At 30.5% G+C, this 17655-nt stretch overlaps 2 protein-coding genes across 4 annotated transcripts in view; both read left to right on the top strand.

The window, feature by feature from the left end:
• LOC113371669 (Krueppel-like factor luna) overlaps positions 1 to 17655 on the top strand; it is a 531563-nt gene that overhangs the window by 510263 nt on the left and 3645 nt on the right. The gene's annotated exons all lie outside the window — the stretch shown is intronic.
• Positions 219 to 7947, top strand: LOC113371648 (ER degradation-enhancing alpha-mannosidase-like protein 3). Of its 3 annotated transcripts, none has more exons than XM_026612296.1 (10): positions 219 to 440; positions 514 to 967; positions 1051 to 1234; positions 3188 to 3401; positions 3478 to 3733; positions 3799 to 4057; positions 4212 to 4477; positions 5707 to 5850; positions 5917 to 6019; positions 6906 to 7947. In XM_026612296.1, exons 1-10 carry the CDS (start codon positions 295 to 297, stop codon positions 7898 to 7900), a joined length of 3021 nt encoding a protein of 1006 aa, XP_026468081.1. In that variant the 5' UTR covers positions 219 to 294; the 3' UTR covers positions 7901 to 7947. The 3 variants fall into 3 exon arrangements, with proteins under 3 accessions (XP_026468081.1, XP_026468093.1, XP_026468089.1); XM_026612308.1 differs by having other exon boundaries at positions 3799 to 4063; positions 4212 to 4450; XM_026612304.1 differs by having other exon boundaries at positions 3799 to 4063.

Below are 17655 nucleotides of genomic sequence, written 5' to 3'. Positions count from 1 at the left end.
CAATACTTGTAACAATAATAATTGACGTGGGTTAATTTTTGTTGCCTTTCAATCAAGTGTATTAATTTTCGAATTATATTGCCTAAAATTCACGGTATAAGTAATTATATATATATATATATATATATTTTTTTAAAAAGTGAATCATGTGTTCCATCCTTTGTGCCAACTCTTCATCTGCAGCTTTTTTTTTTAACTGAATAGACGAATATGCCTATTATTTTGAATCCATATGTCAAACAATTATCCTGACAATAAATTTTTCTACATGGGATTTATTTTATTGCGTTAAAAATGGCTATTTTTTTCACCATATGTGGGCCCCAAATTCAGTTCCTACTTACTCTGGGTTGTTTCATTGTGTGCGTGTTTTTTACAAGAGGTGAAGATGATATTCGGACTAGTAATATAATGTCTAAAAAAGAACGAGATGACTTAAAGTGAGTACCGATTAATCAAAAATATTTTGTTTTTGTGATGTTAAAAAATTATTGAATTTAATGGTATTTTCAGAGAGGAATCTCGTGAAATGTTTTATCATGCATATCGCGCTTATATGGATAATGCTTATCCAGCTGACGAATTAATGCCTCTGAGCTGTGCGGGGCGTTACAGAGGAATAGCTGCTCCTAGAGGGGATATGGATGATATTTTGGGAAATTTTTCACTAACACTTGTAGACACCTTGGATAGTTTAGTTATTTTAGGAGATTTTGAAGAGTTCGAACATGCTGTGAAATTAGTTATTAATGATGTTTCTTTCGATAATGATATTATTGTATCTGTATTTGAAACTAATATTCGAATGCTGGGTGGGCTTTTGTCGGCTCATGTTCTAGCTGAATATTTGCAACAAAGATATGATATTATGCTCTGGTATAGAGGTGAATTGCTACACATGGCAAAAGATTTAGGATATAGGTTACTTCCTGCTTTTAATACAACAACAGGAATTCCTCATGCAAGAGTAAGGCTTTTTTCATAAAACTGGTTTCTTGTATCATATCAATTTATATATTTTTTGTGAAATTAAGTTAAATGAAATTTTAGGTAAATTTAAGGCATGGGATAAAGGGAGAACGATTGGAAAAGGCTCGTGAAACTTGCACAGCTTGTGCTGGAACAATGATTTTGGAAATGGCTGCCCTGTCTAGATTAAGTGGAGAACCTATATTCGAAATGAAAGCACATCACGCAATGGATGAATTGTGGAAAATGCGTCATCGGAGTTCTGGTATGATTTTATACATGCACTGGTACCGCGATATATGGGTTTAATTGGTTCCGTAAAAGCGCTCGTATTTTGAGTCGTTCTTATCTCGAAGCAATTTTTTCCATATAAATGCATCCAAATGCCAATAGTTCGTACCAGCACCGTGTTTTATGTTAACGTTTTTTAATGTTAAAAATAGATTTAGTATTTATTAATTTAATTATGATATTTTCCTGTTCATTCATGATTTTGCGGATTGACTTAGACATGTTTAAGTCACAACGCTCATGCTCAAACTATAGAATTTTTATAGATCAGATTATAGAATTTTTAACTTTCCGGAGGGTAGTTATAAGTAATGAGCCGAAAATCGAAAATGAAAATTTTTGCATATCTCTACGTTTTGAAGGTTTTTTTTTTTTGTATAGCGAAGGAAATGCCTTTATGCCTCCCAGGCTGGTGTTTTGTCTGGGTATGTCGGACTCAATACCGCTCTAGTATAATCCCGACTAAAACCTCCGCTTTGCCCTTGCCTCTGGTCCCCACGGAAACCGCCGTTAGACATAACTTTGTGGGGGGAGGATGTAGAACATAGGTGGGGAACCTGCGGCCTCCGGTAGGTTCTTGTGCGGCCCCTTGCCGTCTAGTACAAAATAGCAGAGTTACTTTCAAACAACTATTGTACAAAAATCCCACCAAAAACAATCATATTGTAACATGACATCAGATTACTAGCCTGAAACACAGACTCTTAGGCAGATACGAAATAGAGATGTAATATATTATATTAATATTATTTAATATAAGCATGAAGTATTATAAAAAAAATTAACAGTGTAAAAGAATCGTTAGCACACCCGCATTGAAGATTTTTATGCGTATCCGTAGTAAAATGATAAAAATCGTAATTTTATACTTCTCGCAACTTTGGCTTGGGCGGAGATCAGAGCAACCAGATTTTACCTAGATATATTGGCAATTTTAAGAAACCATTGTTATAAAATGACACAAAACTATACCTTTTTTTTATAAAATACAAAAATATATTTTTAAAAATTGCTGTAGGCAAAATATGTGTCCGTATTTATATGCACATAATATATAGAATTTATTTGTATTTAAATCTTGAAATATAAATATAGAGTAAGGTATTTGAAATGAAAACAACTCAAATGCAAAATATAAAGTAACAATACATTTTGTGCATAATAATGACATTTTTTTTTTATTTTGTATACGAAAATCATTCTTTTTTAATTTTAATTATTGATGAAGTTCTAAATCTCACTTATATGCTTTAAATAAATAAGTTTAACTCTTCAATTCAGTTTATATAATTCTTATAAATAGACAATGTAACAGTATTTATTTATGGTTATCTATTTGAAAACATTTAATATTCCTCGAACATTTTGTTACAGTATGGGAACTTCCAGCAATTTGCCTTAATGCATGATGCCATACATCACCAGTATTTAAACTTTTTTAACTTTTTCAGGGTGATTTAGAGCTCAGAAAGCTGCTTATAAATTATTGTAAGGCACTGAGCTGTATTTACCTTCATCAACTTTTTCTCGTATTATGCCCATAATTATATAATAAAAGTGAATAATATTTTGTAATTGCACAATGAGCAAAAAACGCCTACTTAACATATATAAATGACTAACTATAAAATAATTTACTATCATATAACAGGCAAAGTATTTTTATGACAAGAAAATTATTGTTACATTGCCATTAACATTTTTCTAGAAAACCCTTACTTGCTCAAAGCTCGTAACTCGAATATTGCTCGTATGTCGAAGCAACAAATCGCTCAAAGCACTCATAACTAAGGTAGCTTGTAAGTCGAAGTACCACTGTATTTATAATAAAAACTAATATTGTTTAATAATAATTATACATATTTAGTTTTATCATCCTTTTTCCAGTTTTTAGAATCTTATTTCAAAAATGTTAACTTTTTCTCAGATTTAATGGGGACTGTTCTAAATGTACATTCTGGAGACTGGATAAGGAAAGACTCAGGTGTAGGTGCAGGAATAGATTCTTATTATGAATATTGTTTGAAAGCCTATATTTTACTTGGTGAAGACAAATATTTGAATCGATTCAATAGACATTATTCTGCGGTCATGAAATATATAAGTCAAGGGCCAATGTTATTGGATGTTCATATGCACAGGTTAAAACTTTTGTGTTATTATTATTATTAACGCCCATGTTAATTGTAATAATAAATAAATTTAATCGTGTTGCAGACCACATACAAATTCAAGGAACTTTATGGATGCTTTATTAGCTTTTTGGCCAGGTTTACAAGTTTTAACTGGTGACTTAAAACCTGCAGTAGAAACTCATGAAATGCTATACCAAGTCATGCAGAGGCATACATTAATACCAGAGGCATTTACATTAGATTTTCAAGTTCATTGGGCGCAGCATCCTTTAAGGCCTGAATTCTTGGAATCTACATATTTCTTATATAGAGCTACACAGGATCCATATTACTTACAGGTATAAGTTAATTTTTACTTTTAGATTATTTATGTATATTTATATTAAAAAATTCATTTTCATAGGTCGGTAAGAAAGTTCTTAGAGCACTGCAGGTACATGCAAAAGTACCATGTGGTTATGCCGCTGTTAATGATGTCAGAACAGGAATGCATGAAGATCGAATGGATTCATTCGTACTTGCAGAAACTTTTAAATATTTATTTTTATTATTTTCTGATCCGTCGGACTTAGTATTAGATCTGGATGAATTCATTTTTACAACTGAGGCACATTTACTACCACTAACACTAGCAGGGAGTGTGAATAATTCCACTATATTGGGTGCGAGTAACATTATATTATTTAATTTTCTTACACTCTTTAATGTTCTTTCGGTTATATATAAAGCATATCATATAGAACAAATGTATTAATTGATTTCAACTGATTTACATGATTACAAAGTATGATAGAATAATATTTATTTATTTCAAAGGTGATCTTGATGAAGATATACTTGATACGGAATTTAGCCGAACCTGTCCAACAACAAGAAAACTATTTCCTGAATCAGTAAGAAAACCTCTACAGGATTTAGTTTCTGGAGTTTGCGTTAAAACTAGTCAACCAGGGTCCAGGAAACTCAAAGCAGCCGATTTTCAGACAAACAATCCGGAGCATTTGAAAATTGTCAGAGATATGGGAATATCTATGTTAACACTCAATGATGGAAGAGTTCAGCTTCTACACACATTTTCCAGTGTAGGTTTGTTTGTGACGTTAATGACAATAGTTGTGTTATTAATAACAATTTTTTTTAATTTGTAAATAAATAGAGCTATTGTGTTCATAAATATAAAAGTATGTGAAGTGATGGAGCAAATGGTTTTATAAATTAGTACAGCGAAGAGTGAATGATATATTGAATCAAATTTGAGTTATTATTTATTTTTATATAATAAAAAAGAAATAAAAGATTCAATGACATAATTATGTAAGATATAATTGGTCATTTGGTCTTTAATTATTTAAAGGGGTATTCTGGTCTAGATTGTAAAGAAATATTTTGTTTTTTTTGTGATATTTTGAAAGTTTAACTATTCAAGAATATCTGTACAAAAGTTTTCAAAATATAAATTATTGTCGAATATATAGCTATTCGACCATGATAATCCTTCTTTGTATTCTTCCTCTGCGAAACTTTAAAGGCGTTTTTTTTTAAACCGTATTTTTTTATTCGATACCCACAATTTCTCAATTTTCTACTGGACTTAATAAACTCCTCTTCAGTATGAACTACCCTCATACTCAAATTCCGCAAAAAAAATATTGTTCGCCTTTTTTACGGTCGTTCAAAATTAACATTAAATTCATACGTCTAGACCAGAATACCCGCTTAAAGCATGTGTAAATAAAAATATACGATTATTATTATTATTTTTTTTTACTAAGAAAACTTGTTTTGATTGTTATAACTTTAATTTTTTAGTATTGTTGAGAATATCTTCAGATTTATGAAGACTAAAACATATAAAACTATTATATATTTTTTAAAAAGTACTATTTGTTTTTTTATATACATGTAGGATTTATATATATATATATATATATATATATATATATATTAAAAATTACTTTTCATTTAACACATATTGGTAATTTTAATTTTTGCTTTTTCATTAAAATTACTTATTTTAAAATTTATTTAGACTAAATTTAAGCCGGTAAATAAATACTAATAAAAAAGTCATCATTTGGAGAAATCACCATTCTCTTCTATTATTATTCTATTATATCTAAATAAATAATATTTATATTAATAAGCGTGTTGATTTTGAACATTAGTATGGAATAACTACAGTATATGAAATAATTACAGCCTAATTCAAACAATTAATTTTATAATTATTATACAAAGTTTTATCTTCAAGTTTTTATTTTTATTTCAATATACATTCAACACATTTAATAGATAAATGTTATTTCTAAAGGCTCGTTCACCAGCTGATGCAGAAGAAGGTTTAATTTTTATGCAAGAAATGGTTGAATTATCAAAAACACAATCTTTGAATAATGATGTAGTACCTCAATCTGTTGTGTTTTGGACAAAAAATTCCAAGGAGATTCCTCAAAAGGTATTTTTGTTAAATAGATCAAATTAAATTTATAAATATTAATAATGGCTTGTATATTATTCTCAGGTTGTATTATTAGCAGGCCCAAGCCATTTCGGAAGAAAGTTGGAAGGAGATGATAAAGTTTTCGGCAAAGTTGTTTTTACTGAGCCATTGAGAGTTTGTTCAGGTATAGTGTACTATTTAAATAATTATTTTTCAGTAAGTACAATACGTTTTTTGGCAGTCTTAATAACTATAACACGAACTGCATTTTTTTTTTGTATACATTAATATAGATCAGAATCAATGGGCTTTGTTTTTAACTTCCCGTAGGGTAAGTTATAGTAATCGCAAAAAATCGAAAATGAAAATTTATATATCTTTACGTATCAAAACCTTCTGAACATTTTGGCATACCTTAGGAAAAATGGGCGTATGTGTGTGTGTGTGTGTGCGGATACAAATTTTCGTCGTCGATTTCGGGAACGCGGATTAACCGATTTCAACAATTTAAAAAATATTTGATTTGTATTGATAAGGAGATTTTAATAATGTGTATCAATTTTGTTTACATTTCTATGGGTTGCGTAACATCGTTTGTCCGTTAGACGGCGACGCGGCGCTTACGCGCTTCGATTATTTATCTCTATGCAGCTAAAGCAGTGCGATTGCTTTGGAAAAAAGTTCAAAAAATCCAAAATATTTCAAAATAAAAAAAACATTTTTTTCCAAAAGTTTTATTTCCAAAAATGTCAATTTTCTTTTAAAATTTTTAAATTTCTGAAAAATCAAATTTTTTCAAAGATTAAAATAAAATTAATTTTTTTTTAAAAAAAAAACTTTTGGTTCGGAAAGCTCCAGAAATTTTCCTTAAGTCACGATTCCATACACCACTAGTTAGTATGTGTCGGCAATCCCTGCTCAATTCATTTAAATATAATGACTTGGGTAATCTGGTAGTTTATGAACTAGATATGAAACAAAATTCATTTTTTGCATTGTTGATTTGAATATGTTGGACTAATGATCATCTTGGTTTCAACATTCCCATATATTGTGTGTATTTTTTTTAGAAATTCTAAACTCAAAGGATTTGAAAGGACGCATTGCAATAATGGAAAGAGGTGATTGTATATTTGTTGATAAAGCGCGAAAGGTTGAAGCAGCTGGTGCCATTGCTGCTATTGTAGTAGACAATGTTCCTAGCACCTCATCTACTTTTTCACCAATGTTTATAATGTCAGGAGACGGAACTGATGATGTTCATATTCCCGTAGTATTTCTATTCACTGCAGATGCTAATGTTTTGAAAATTGCTATGCAAAAAGATCCTAATCTAGAAGTTGTATTAGGTGTAGCACAAATGATGAAAAATCAAAGCAATGAAGCTCCTAATATTTTTGATGAAACTCAAACCGAGAAAAATAATCTGCTTGGTGAGAAAGTAAATGAATCACGCAGCATCGGTGACAAGCACGGTTCAATAGCTTTAAAATACTTTACAGCTAGTTTTGTTACTGTCAATGGTAAAGTGAAAGTTGTCATTGAGTACACAGGACCTTCAAAAACTACAGATTTGAAGTCTGAACAGAATAACGATGACACAAAAAATTTGTTTGCTCCTTTTGTTTGGAACAAAAAGCGGAAAGAAATCTTGAATAGAGTTTTTTCGGGAAAACTAGAATTGCCTGAAGAACTTGTATTATATTATTTCAACATAGTCAATGAGCAACGTGGTCCAGATTTCAAAAGTCGATTAATGGTTGGTCTTAGATGGATGACGCACTGGCTATTAAATGAATTGGAAATAGAACGAGATCCTACAAGCATTTATGCAATACCCAGTGATTTAATAGTAGAAGTAAGCAAATCTGATATCAAAAACAAATTGGCAGCCACTCAAAAATTATTTGATGAAATTTTAAGATTCAAAGATAAATCACTAATTGAACTTTTAGAGCGAATGGATAAAATTGAAAGTTTAGTCAAACCTAAACCTGCCAGTGTTGATTCAGATGAAATTGTTTCTAGTGATCGGACTATAAGTAATAAAAAAGATGAACTTTGATGTTTGTTGACAGATTCAGAGATTGAATATTATTTTGCTAACAATATATTGTGTATGTGAGAATGTATATTTAAATTATAGAAATGTAAATATCTTTTCATTTAATTAATATATATTATGACATGATAATAATAGTGATTTAATTACATTTGTTCACCTCAAAATCAAAGCATGCCATATATTGATAAAAAAAAACAAAAGATATAAAAAAAAATCAATATAAAATCAGTCAATCAATACAATAATTTTAAAACTTTGAAAACATTGTAAATACAAATACAATATGTAGTTAATTAAAAATAAACACAATTAATATTATAAATAAAGTGTCAAACCAAACATTGTTAAATTTATTGTATTGATTGATTGATTTTATATTTGATATTATTTGTTTTTATATCAATATATGACATGCTTTGATTTTGGCGTGAACAACATTTATTTGATAACAAAAATCAAATATGTATAATTAAGATTGATGATTTAATATATCCAAGTTTTCAAGTTTTGATTATTTGCAATCTTCATGAATTGTGTTTGTGTGTGTTGCTTCATAGAAAATATTACAATACAAATTGAACATTTATCAATACTTTATTGCATATACACACAACATAATTTAGGTTTTCTTATAACAACATATAATTAAATTAAACCGAAACAAAATCCATTAGCCTAACCTACCCTAAAACTGAATTAATAAACAATTTTGTCTTCAATTTGTAAGGTCTTCTTCAAGTTTTATCGTTTCATGTAATTTCATGTGACTTCTCAAAACATGTGCTTGTGTAAAGGCTTTTCCGCATGTTTCACATTTATGTTTTCTTTCTCCTGTATGAGTAACCATATGTTGTTTCAATCCAGAGGAGCGTGTAAACTTTTTTTCACAGATCACGCACGAATACTTTTTTATATCGGAATGTTTATGTCTATGTTTTGCCAACTGGCTGCTTGAAATAAAAGTCATACTACAATCATTGCAAGCGTGAGGCTTTTCACCTGTATGTTTACGTACATGAATTTTAAGTGCTGAAGCATCTCGAAATCCTAAGGTACATATTTCGCAAACATGTTTATCATATGCAGTGTGATGTGCTTTAATATGTTTATATCTTGCATTCCAAGTTACAAATTTCTTGTCGCAATGCTCACAGGAATATCTTAATTCTCCTTTGTGTGTACTTTTGTGAACGTACAAAGCAGCATGTGATCTGTATGTTTTATTACAGATATTGCATTGAAAAGGACGCAATGTTGAATGTGTTATGAGGTGTAAATTTAAGTGATTTTTTTTATTGAAAACACGACCACATTGAGGACATAAATGCTCATTGTGCTTTGCAGCATGTTTTTTATATTCAGATTTATTGGCAAAAGTAAGATTGCATTTACGACATTTATGCTTCTGGGCATTTTTTGGACTTAAATCGCACATTGAACTTTCATCATCATTTAGAATAACAAATTGTTCTGATATAGATTCCTGGTTGGTTTCTGAAACATCTGTACCATTTGCAGAACTATCTAATTTTGTATGCATCTTGTGATTGTGATTATTATACCAATGCAATTTGTAAGCGTTCCTAGAGGAAAAAACAATTTGACATTTTTTACATTTGGCTTGATTCAATGTACTCGTGGCAATTGTAATTTTATGAATTATATCCAAATGTGTTTCATAGTCTTTTGTATTACTAAAAGTTATATTACATTTGTGACACTGAAGTTGATCAGTGTTTACTTGTTCCTTTGATTTATCATGAGATCCTTCAATTTGTGAATAAGTATCATTATTTGTCAATTTTAAAGTTCTACATTGAGATTTAGGACTTTTTTCGGAAGCATTTTGAGTTTTGCTTGTTTCCTGGTCTATTATAATTGTTTCATTCTTTGGGAAGGTCTTAGAGGCATTATTCAAATTATTTATATTATCGTCTATTAGAGTATCACATTTGTCAATCAAATAATCAGTTTTGGAGTTTGTGTCTCCTATGTGCATTCCTTTAGTAATTTTATCCACTTGTTCGATAGATTGCCTACATTTTTTCCAAAAGCCATAAGCTTCATGCAGCTCTTTGAAACAACTATTACAAATATGTTTTGGATATAGATCATTGAAAGTAACATCAAGTGAAGTACAAGAAATAAACATGTTCAACAATTCATTTCGTTTATCTAATGAGTGCCATTCTTGAACTGAAAATAAAGATTGCATTTCTTCGTCTTGAGCTAAACAAGCGCGACATGTTACGTTTCCAAGAACAAATACTGAAAAATTAGGATGACTTTCGAAAGAATCATCTTCGGATTCAGAATAGTGATAATTATTCATAGCTATTGTTCAAGAAATGTAGCGACTAAGCAATACTAATAATAGCAAAAAAAAAAGTTATTCGATAATGATTTATGCCTTTGCATTCAAAATTCAGTCGTTTCGTTTCCACCATAATATTTTTGAAAAGCATTTGTTGATATATCAATACCTTTTCTTAAAATAAATTTTATCATTTGCATTTATTATTTGACAGCTTTGACAACTGATTCAGTGCTGGGCGTTAAATAAAAAAACGTTTTTTTTCTGAACCCGTTATTTTTTCGTTAATAAATCAACCGTTTCGTCGAAGCGAAACAACTAATTGAAATATTTATGATTGGCCTAAAATTAATTTGAATAGTCTTGAATTTGATGTGTATATCATAGACAAATAAGTTGAAATAATATATTTTATTTGAGTGTAAACATGCGCGTTACATAAATAAAAAAAAATATATAAAGGCCTGTCACACGACGCTTGTTTCGTTGCTTTTTTGGTCTGCTTGCTAGCATGCTGGCTATCAAGTAGGCAAAATGACGCCCGATCTTTAAACTCAAACCAGTTGGTATTGGTATTTTGCCTTGAGGCAAGTTACATGAACTTCCCGATATGTATAAGTAATGACTTAATCATTAAAAAATAAATTAATTGAGTGAATTTATTACACATATTTTGAAAACGAACGATCACGTTACTTCGGAGTATTTTCTTAAAGACTTGAAACGTCGGGAAATTGAATCTTAAAAATCTTTCACTTTCATTATTATCTGATTGGCAACTTGTCAGAGGTGTAGAATTTATATTAAAAGTTTATGTGAATAATAATATAACCGTTCATGCAGAGGGATGAAAACAGACTGACTGATTATACGAGTATATTCTTTAACCAATCACATGCATTACAAATATTATTAACAATCACTTGTTGACACAAAACAAAAGAGAATATATACATAAACATAGAGTAGGCATAGTTCGTTTAGTATCAAACTTCAACACCCCCACTATACTAAACAATTTGTGTACTCAAAAACTTCAAATGTTTATATACACTTAAACTCTTCGTGAATATATCAGCAGACGCATAATTTGCCTGCACATGCTTTAGATCGATTACACCATCTGCAATTGCTTCTCTGGATGTGTTTTAATCTATTGTGAAAAACTGGATTGTATGAGAGTTTTTGCGCTGACTTGCTATCATTGTAATAACATACACTCTCATCTACATCCATTAATTCCATTAACAAACCTTTTAATTATATCGCTTCTTTGGAAGCACCTGACATTGCCATGCACTCGGCCTCTGAAAGTTGTTACACGCATATGTGACATAATTATCAAATATTTTCTTCTTTCTTTTTATTTTAGACTTTCGTATTTCTGCATTCATTAACCTCACTGAAACACTGTTTACTACTGGTTCTATTGGGTTCTTGCCAGGCACATCTTCAATATTTTCTAGAATTTTTACTGCTCTTGATCCTTTGTGTTTGAATGGAAATCTAGTTTGCTTTCCTTTACAACAAACTATACAATTATTTATGTCTGATGTTGCCTTCTCTGATATGGTGAGTCTTTTCACTAAGCCTTTAATCGATTTACACAAATTTGTGTTATTTATATGTTCTAACCGTATATGCCATGTATTTCCTGACTTAGGATCTGTAACTAACAAACAATTAATATTATTTGTCATACTCCACCTGTCATATAACCTGTAAGTACCGCCACTGCAACCAAAGTGTTATTTTTGTTATAAATTTTGCATTTATTATCATTGAATACAACCCTGTTACCCTTTCTGGTAAGAGCGCTAACAGATAATAAATTAGCAGACAATTGTGGTACATAATGAGCATCCTGTACTTCAACATCATGAACTTGACCATAAACCTCTGTCCTAAGAAAAACGCTGCCGCAAGACACTACCTTCATTTGCGTATTGTTAGCTGTCCTTATTTCCTGCACATCAGGTTTCTTGTTGTATGTACCAATCTGTTTTATTGTATGTACCAGTTGAAAAAACTATGTTAAATGCATTTTTATCAGGCTCATTATTCACAGTTTTGGAACGACATTTATTTTTATAATGGCCAAGTCGTTTGCATTTAAAACATCTAATTTCCTTTTTAATATCAAAATTATTCGAGTTTGAATCTTGGCGGTGCTTGTACCTGCCATTTTGTTTTTTCACAAAGGCGCCCTCATCATTATTAACCGCAACATCGTTTCCTATATCCAGCAGCTTCGTTTTTATTGCGTCCGTCGTAATGGCTATACCGGAATGCTCAATCGCCATAATCATCGGCGAAAACTTTTCCGGCAATACTGCCAAGAGCAAAGAGCCTATCCACTCATCATCAATATTAAATCCCGTTCCCCTCAATCTCTGTCCTATTCCATTATTTGATTGACATATGACATATAACGTCAAATTGTATAACTTGCAGTTTTAGACATGTCGATTTGGCCAAATGGCATATGGCGCACGCTTTGAAATACTGCGAGTTCGACTATGAAACATCGACCCAGCGGCCGTTGTGTCTAAGAGTCCCAGTGACCGGCTTTAATGTCAAGTGAGAATCAATCACTTCTGTCAGGCCTCTCGTTAGCACCATGCCTCGAGGTCCGCTGAAGCAGAACCTGATTCGGTCGTCTCATCTTGATTTTTGTTGGATCGCGGACTCGGGAGATATCGGTATGGTGCCTCTATCTTCTCCCGTTGTCTGCGGCTATTGGGGGGGCACTGACAGCATGGGGCTGTCAGTTTGTGTGTTGTGTGTTGCATGTTGCATGGTACGTGTGAGCGAGTGAGAAGCGTTCGCGTTCGACGATTTTGGAAGACCGGGTCCAGAGTCGACTAGCGATCGCAGCGTGAAATGGGTGACGATCGCGGCATATGCCGGACTTTGGAAAACCGGATTTCAAAGTCTTTGTCGATCTCAGAGTGAATCCTCCCTCTCGTGGCTGACACCTTATCGTGGTGAGGGGGTCCACTTGGGCGATAAACGTCCAATTGCCAAGAGCAGCCGTCTACTTTAGCACTTTTGTATACTAGTTATACTTTCAAGGTATAAAAATTAATTAGTTGTGTGTGTCACATGAAAATACCTGTTTTTAAATTCAATTGAATCAATAAATATATTTTCCAAAATTTTTTGGGCCAACATTTTTTTGACCAAAATTTATTTGACCAAATTTTTTTGACCAAAAATTTTTTTGACCAAAATTTTTTTGGCCAAAAATTTCTTTCCGAAAATTTTTTGGGCCAAAATTTTTTTGACCAATTTTTTTTTGACCAAAAATTTTTTTGACCAAAATTTTTTTTCCAAAATTTTTTTGACCAAAAATTTTTGTTAACTCAACTTTTTGTTGGGTTTCAATTCGTTCAAATGAGCAATCAATTGCTTCTGCCAGGAGCAGAATCTGATCGGGCTGTCGCACACTGTGCAGTACTGCCTGTACAATTAATAATTAAATTCCTTTCATTGGTTCTCGCTTACGAGAGACCCTTGTGGGAGTACCCGCATTGCCACCCCGACTCATTCAGCGACTAAAATTTTTTTTCCAAAATTTTTTGGACTAAAATTTTTTTAGCAAAAATGTTTTTGACCAAAAATTTTTTTCCAAAATTTTTTTGACTAAATTTTTTTGACCAAAATTTTTTTGTCCAAAAATTTTTTTGACCAAAATTTTTTGGGCCAAATCCGAAGTCCGGATAATCCGATATTCCAACAATCCCATATTCTGATAATCCGATATTCCGACAATCCGATATTCCGATAATCCTATATTCCGATAATCCGATATTCCGATAATCCGAAGTCCGGATAATGCGAAATCCGGATAATCCAAAGTCCGGATAATCGGAGGTCCAAATAACCGGAAGTCCGGATAATCGAAAGTCTGGATAATCCGATATTCCGATAATCCGATATTTCGGTAATCTGATATTTCGATAATCCGATATTACGATAATCCGATAATCGAAATTCCGGATAATCCGGAAGTCTGGATAATCCGAAGTCCAGATGATCCGACGTCCGGATAATCCGATATTCCGACAATCCGATATTCCGATAATCCGATATTCCGATAATCCGATAATCCGATATTTACTAAGGCCAAATCCGAAGTCCAAATAATCCGATATTCCGATAATCCGATATTTACTAAGGCCAAATCCAAAGTCCGAATAATCCGATATTCCGATAATCCGATATTCCGACAATCCAATATTCCGATAATCCGATATTTTGATAATCCGATAAACCGATAATCCGATATTCCGATATTCCGATAATCCGAAGTCCGGATAATGCGAAATCCGGATAATCCAGTCTTTCCAAATTTTTTTCCCAAATTTTTTTTTCCAATTTTTTTTGACCAAAAATTTTTGTGCCAAAATTTTTTTGACTCAAATTTTTTATGCCAAAATTTTTTTGACCAAACATTTTTTTGATGGTCCGATAATCCGATGTTCCGATGTTCCGATAATCCGATAATCCGATGTTCCGATAATCCGATATTCCGATAATCCGATAATCCGATATTCCGATAATCCGATGTTTCGATAATCCGACCAAAAGTTTTTTTGACTAAAATTTTTTTGACTAAAAATTTTTTTGTCCAAAAATTTTGTTGATCAAAATTTTTTTGACCAAAATTTTTTTTGACCAAAATTTATTTGACCAAAAATTTTTTTGACCAAAAATTTTTTTGACCAAGAATTTTTTTCCAAAAATTTTTTTTCAAAAATTTTTTGGGCCAAAATTTTTTTGACCAAAATTTTTTTGACCAAAATTTTTTTGACCAAAATTTTTTTGACCAAAATTTTTTGGGTCAAAATTTTTTTGGACCAAAATTTTTACTCCGAAATTTTTTGGGTCAAAATTTTTTTGGGTCAAAATTTTTTTGACAAATTTTTTTTTGGGTCAAAATTTTTTTGTGTCAAAATTTTTTTGTCAAAATTTTTTTGTCAAAATTTTTTTGGGTCAAAATTTTTTTGACAAAAATTTTTTTGGGTCAAAATTTTTTTGGGTCAAAATTTTTTTGTGTCAAAATTTTTTTGTGTCAAAATTTTTTGTCAAAATTTTTTTGGGTCAAAATTTTTTTTGGGTCAAAATTTTTTTGGGTCAAAATTTTTTTGGGTCAAAATTTTTTTGGGTCAATTTTTTTGGGTCAAAAATTTTTTTGGGTCAAAATTTTTTTGTGTCAAAATTTTTTTGGGTCAATATTTTTTGGGCCAAAATTTTTTTGGGTCAAAATTTTTTTGTGTCCAAAATTTTTTTGACAAATTTTTTTATCAAAATTTTTTTGTGTCAAAATTTTTTATCAAAATTTTTTGTGTCAAAATTTTTTTGTGTCAAAATTTTTTGGGTCAAAATTTTTTGACAAAAATTTTTTTGGGTCAAAATTTTTTGTGTCAAAATTTTTTTGTGTCAAAATTTTTTGTGTCAAAATTTTTTGGGTCAAAATTTTTTTGTGTCAAAATTTTTTTGGGTCAAAATTTTTTTGACAAAATTTTTTTGGGTCAAAATTTTTTGTGTCAAAATTTTTTTGGGTCAATATTTTTTGGGCCAAAATTTTTTTGATAAAAATTTTTTGTCAAAATTTTTTTGTGTCAAAATTTTTTTGACCAAAATTTTTTTGGGTCAAAATTTTTTTGACCAAAATTTTTTAGGCCAAAATTTTTTTGACCAAGATTTTTTTGGGTCAAAATTTTTTGACCAAAATTTTTTTGACCAAAATTTTTTTGGGTCAAAATTTTTTTGACCAAAATTTTTTGACCAAAATTTTTTTTGGGTCAAAATTTTTTTGGGTCAAAATTTTTTTGGTCAATATTTTTTTGACCAAGATTTTTTTGGGTGAAAATTTTTTGGGTCAAAATTTTTTGGACCAGATTTTTTTTGGACCAAAATTTTTTTGACCAAATTTTTTTTGACCAAGTTTTTTTGGGTCAAAATTTTTTTGACCAAAATTTTTTTGACCAAAATTTTTGACCAAAATTTTTTGGGTCAAAATTTTTTTGACCAAAATTTTTTTGGGTCAAAATTTTTTGACCAAAATTTTTTAGACCAAAATTTTTTTGACCAAGATTTTTTTGGGTCAAAATTTTTTTGACCAAGATTTTTTTGGGTCAAAATTTTTTTGACCAAAATTTTTTGACCAAGATTTTTTTTGGGTCAAAATTTTTTTGGGTCAAAATTTTTTTGACCAAAATTTTTTTTGGTCAAAATTTTTTTGGGTCAAAATTTTTTGGGTCAAAATTTTTTGGGTCAAAATTTTTTTGGGTCAAAATTTTTTGACAAAAATTTTTTTGGGTCAAAATTTTTTTGGGTCAAAATTTTTTTGTGTAAAATTTTTTTGTGTAAAATTTTTTTGGATCAAAATATTTTGGGTCAAAATTTTTGGGTCAAAATTTTTTTGGGTCAAAATTCTTTTGACCAAAATTTTTTGGGTCAAAATTTTTTTGACCAAGATTTTTTTGGGTCAAAATTTTTTTGGGTCAAAATTTTTTTGTGTCAAAATTTTTTTGGGTCAAAATTTTTTTGGGTCAAAATTTTTTTGACAAAAATTTTTTTGACCAAAATTTTTTTGACTAAAATTTTTTGGACCAAAATTTTTTTTAACCAAAATTTATTTCACCAAATTTTTTTTTTCTAAAATTTTTTGGACCAAAATTTTTTTTGACCAAAATTTTCTGGGCCAAATTTTTTTGACCAAAATTTTTTGGACTAAAATTTTTTTGACTAAAATTTTTTGGACCAAAATTTTTTTCTCAAAATTTTTTGGGGTAAATTTTTTTTGACCAAAATTTTTTTGACCAAAAAATTTTGTGCCAAAATTATTTTTCCCAAGATTTTTTGCGCCAAATTTTTTTTCCCAAAATTTTTTTGATAAAATTTTTTTTCCCAAGATTTTTTGGGTTAAATTTTTTGGACCAAAATTTTTTGGACCAAATTTTTTTAACCAAAATTATTTGGTTTTGACCAAAATTTTTTTGACCAATATTTTTTTGTGTAAATTTTACTGTGAACACGGTGCAATACCAGTCATTCTGCCAGTTATTATTGAACATGGCACGAGATGGCGCCAAACATAAATGCATCATGCGGCATTTATGCATTCAGCACACGCTTCGAAATACTGCAAGGTCGATTATGAAATAACGACCTTGCAGCTGTTTCATTGCACTTATTACTCGAGTACTGAGCGTCAACTCAACTTTTTGTGTTGGGTTTCATTTTGTTCAAATGAGCAATCAATTCAATGTGATTGGGTCGTCTCATCTGGACTTTTTTGGATCCGTCTTTGGTCGACCGAGACTCTAGTCGACTAGCGATCGCGAAGGATTTCAAAGTCGTCGTCGTCGTTCTCCGAGTTGGATTGATTTTTGACATATAATATTAGTAAAAACTTGTCAAATAAACCAAC

The sequence above is a fragment of the Ctenocephalides felis genome, unplaced genomic scaffold (genome assembly GCF_003426905.1).
Source record: "Ctenocephalides felis isolate EL2017-DRISC unplaced genomic scaffold, ASM342690v1 CF-g0.4_SCAFFOLD_00845, whole genome shotgun sequence".
Lineage (NCBI taxonomy): Eukaryota > Metazoa > Arthropoda > Insecta > Siphonaptera > Pulicidae > Ctenocephalides > Ctenocephalides felis.
The sequence above is the reverse complement of the archived record's forward strand: the minus strand, read 5'-3'. Positions and strand labels throughout refer to the sequence as shown.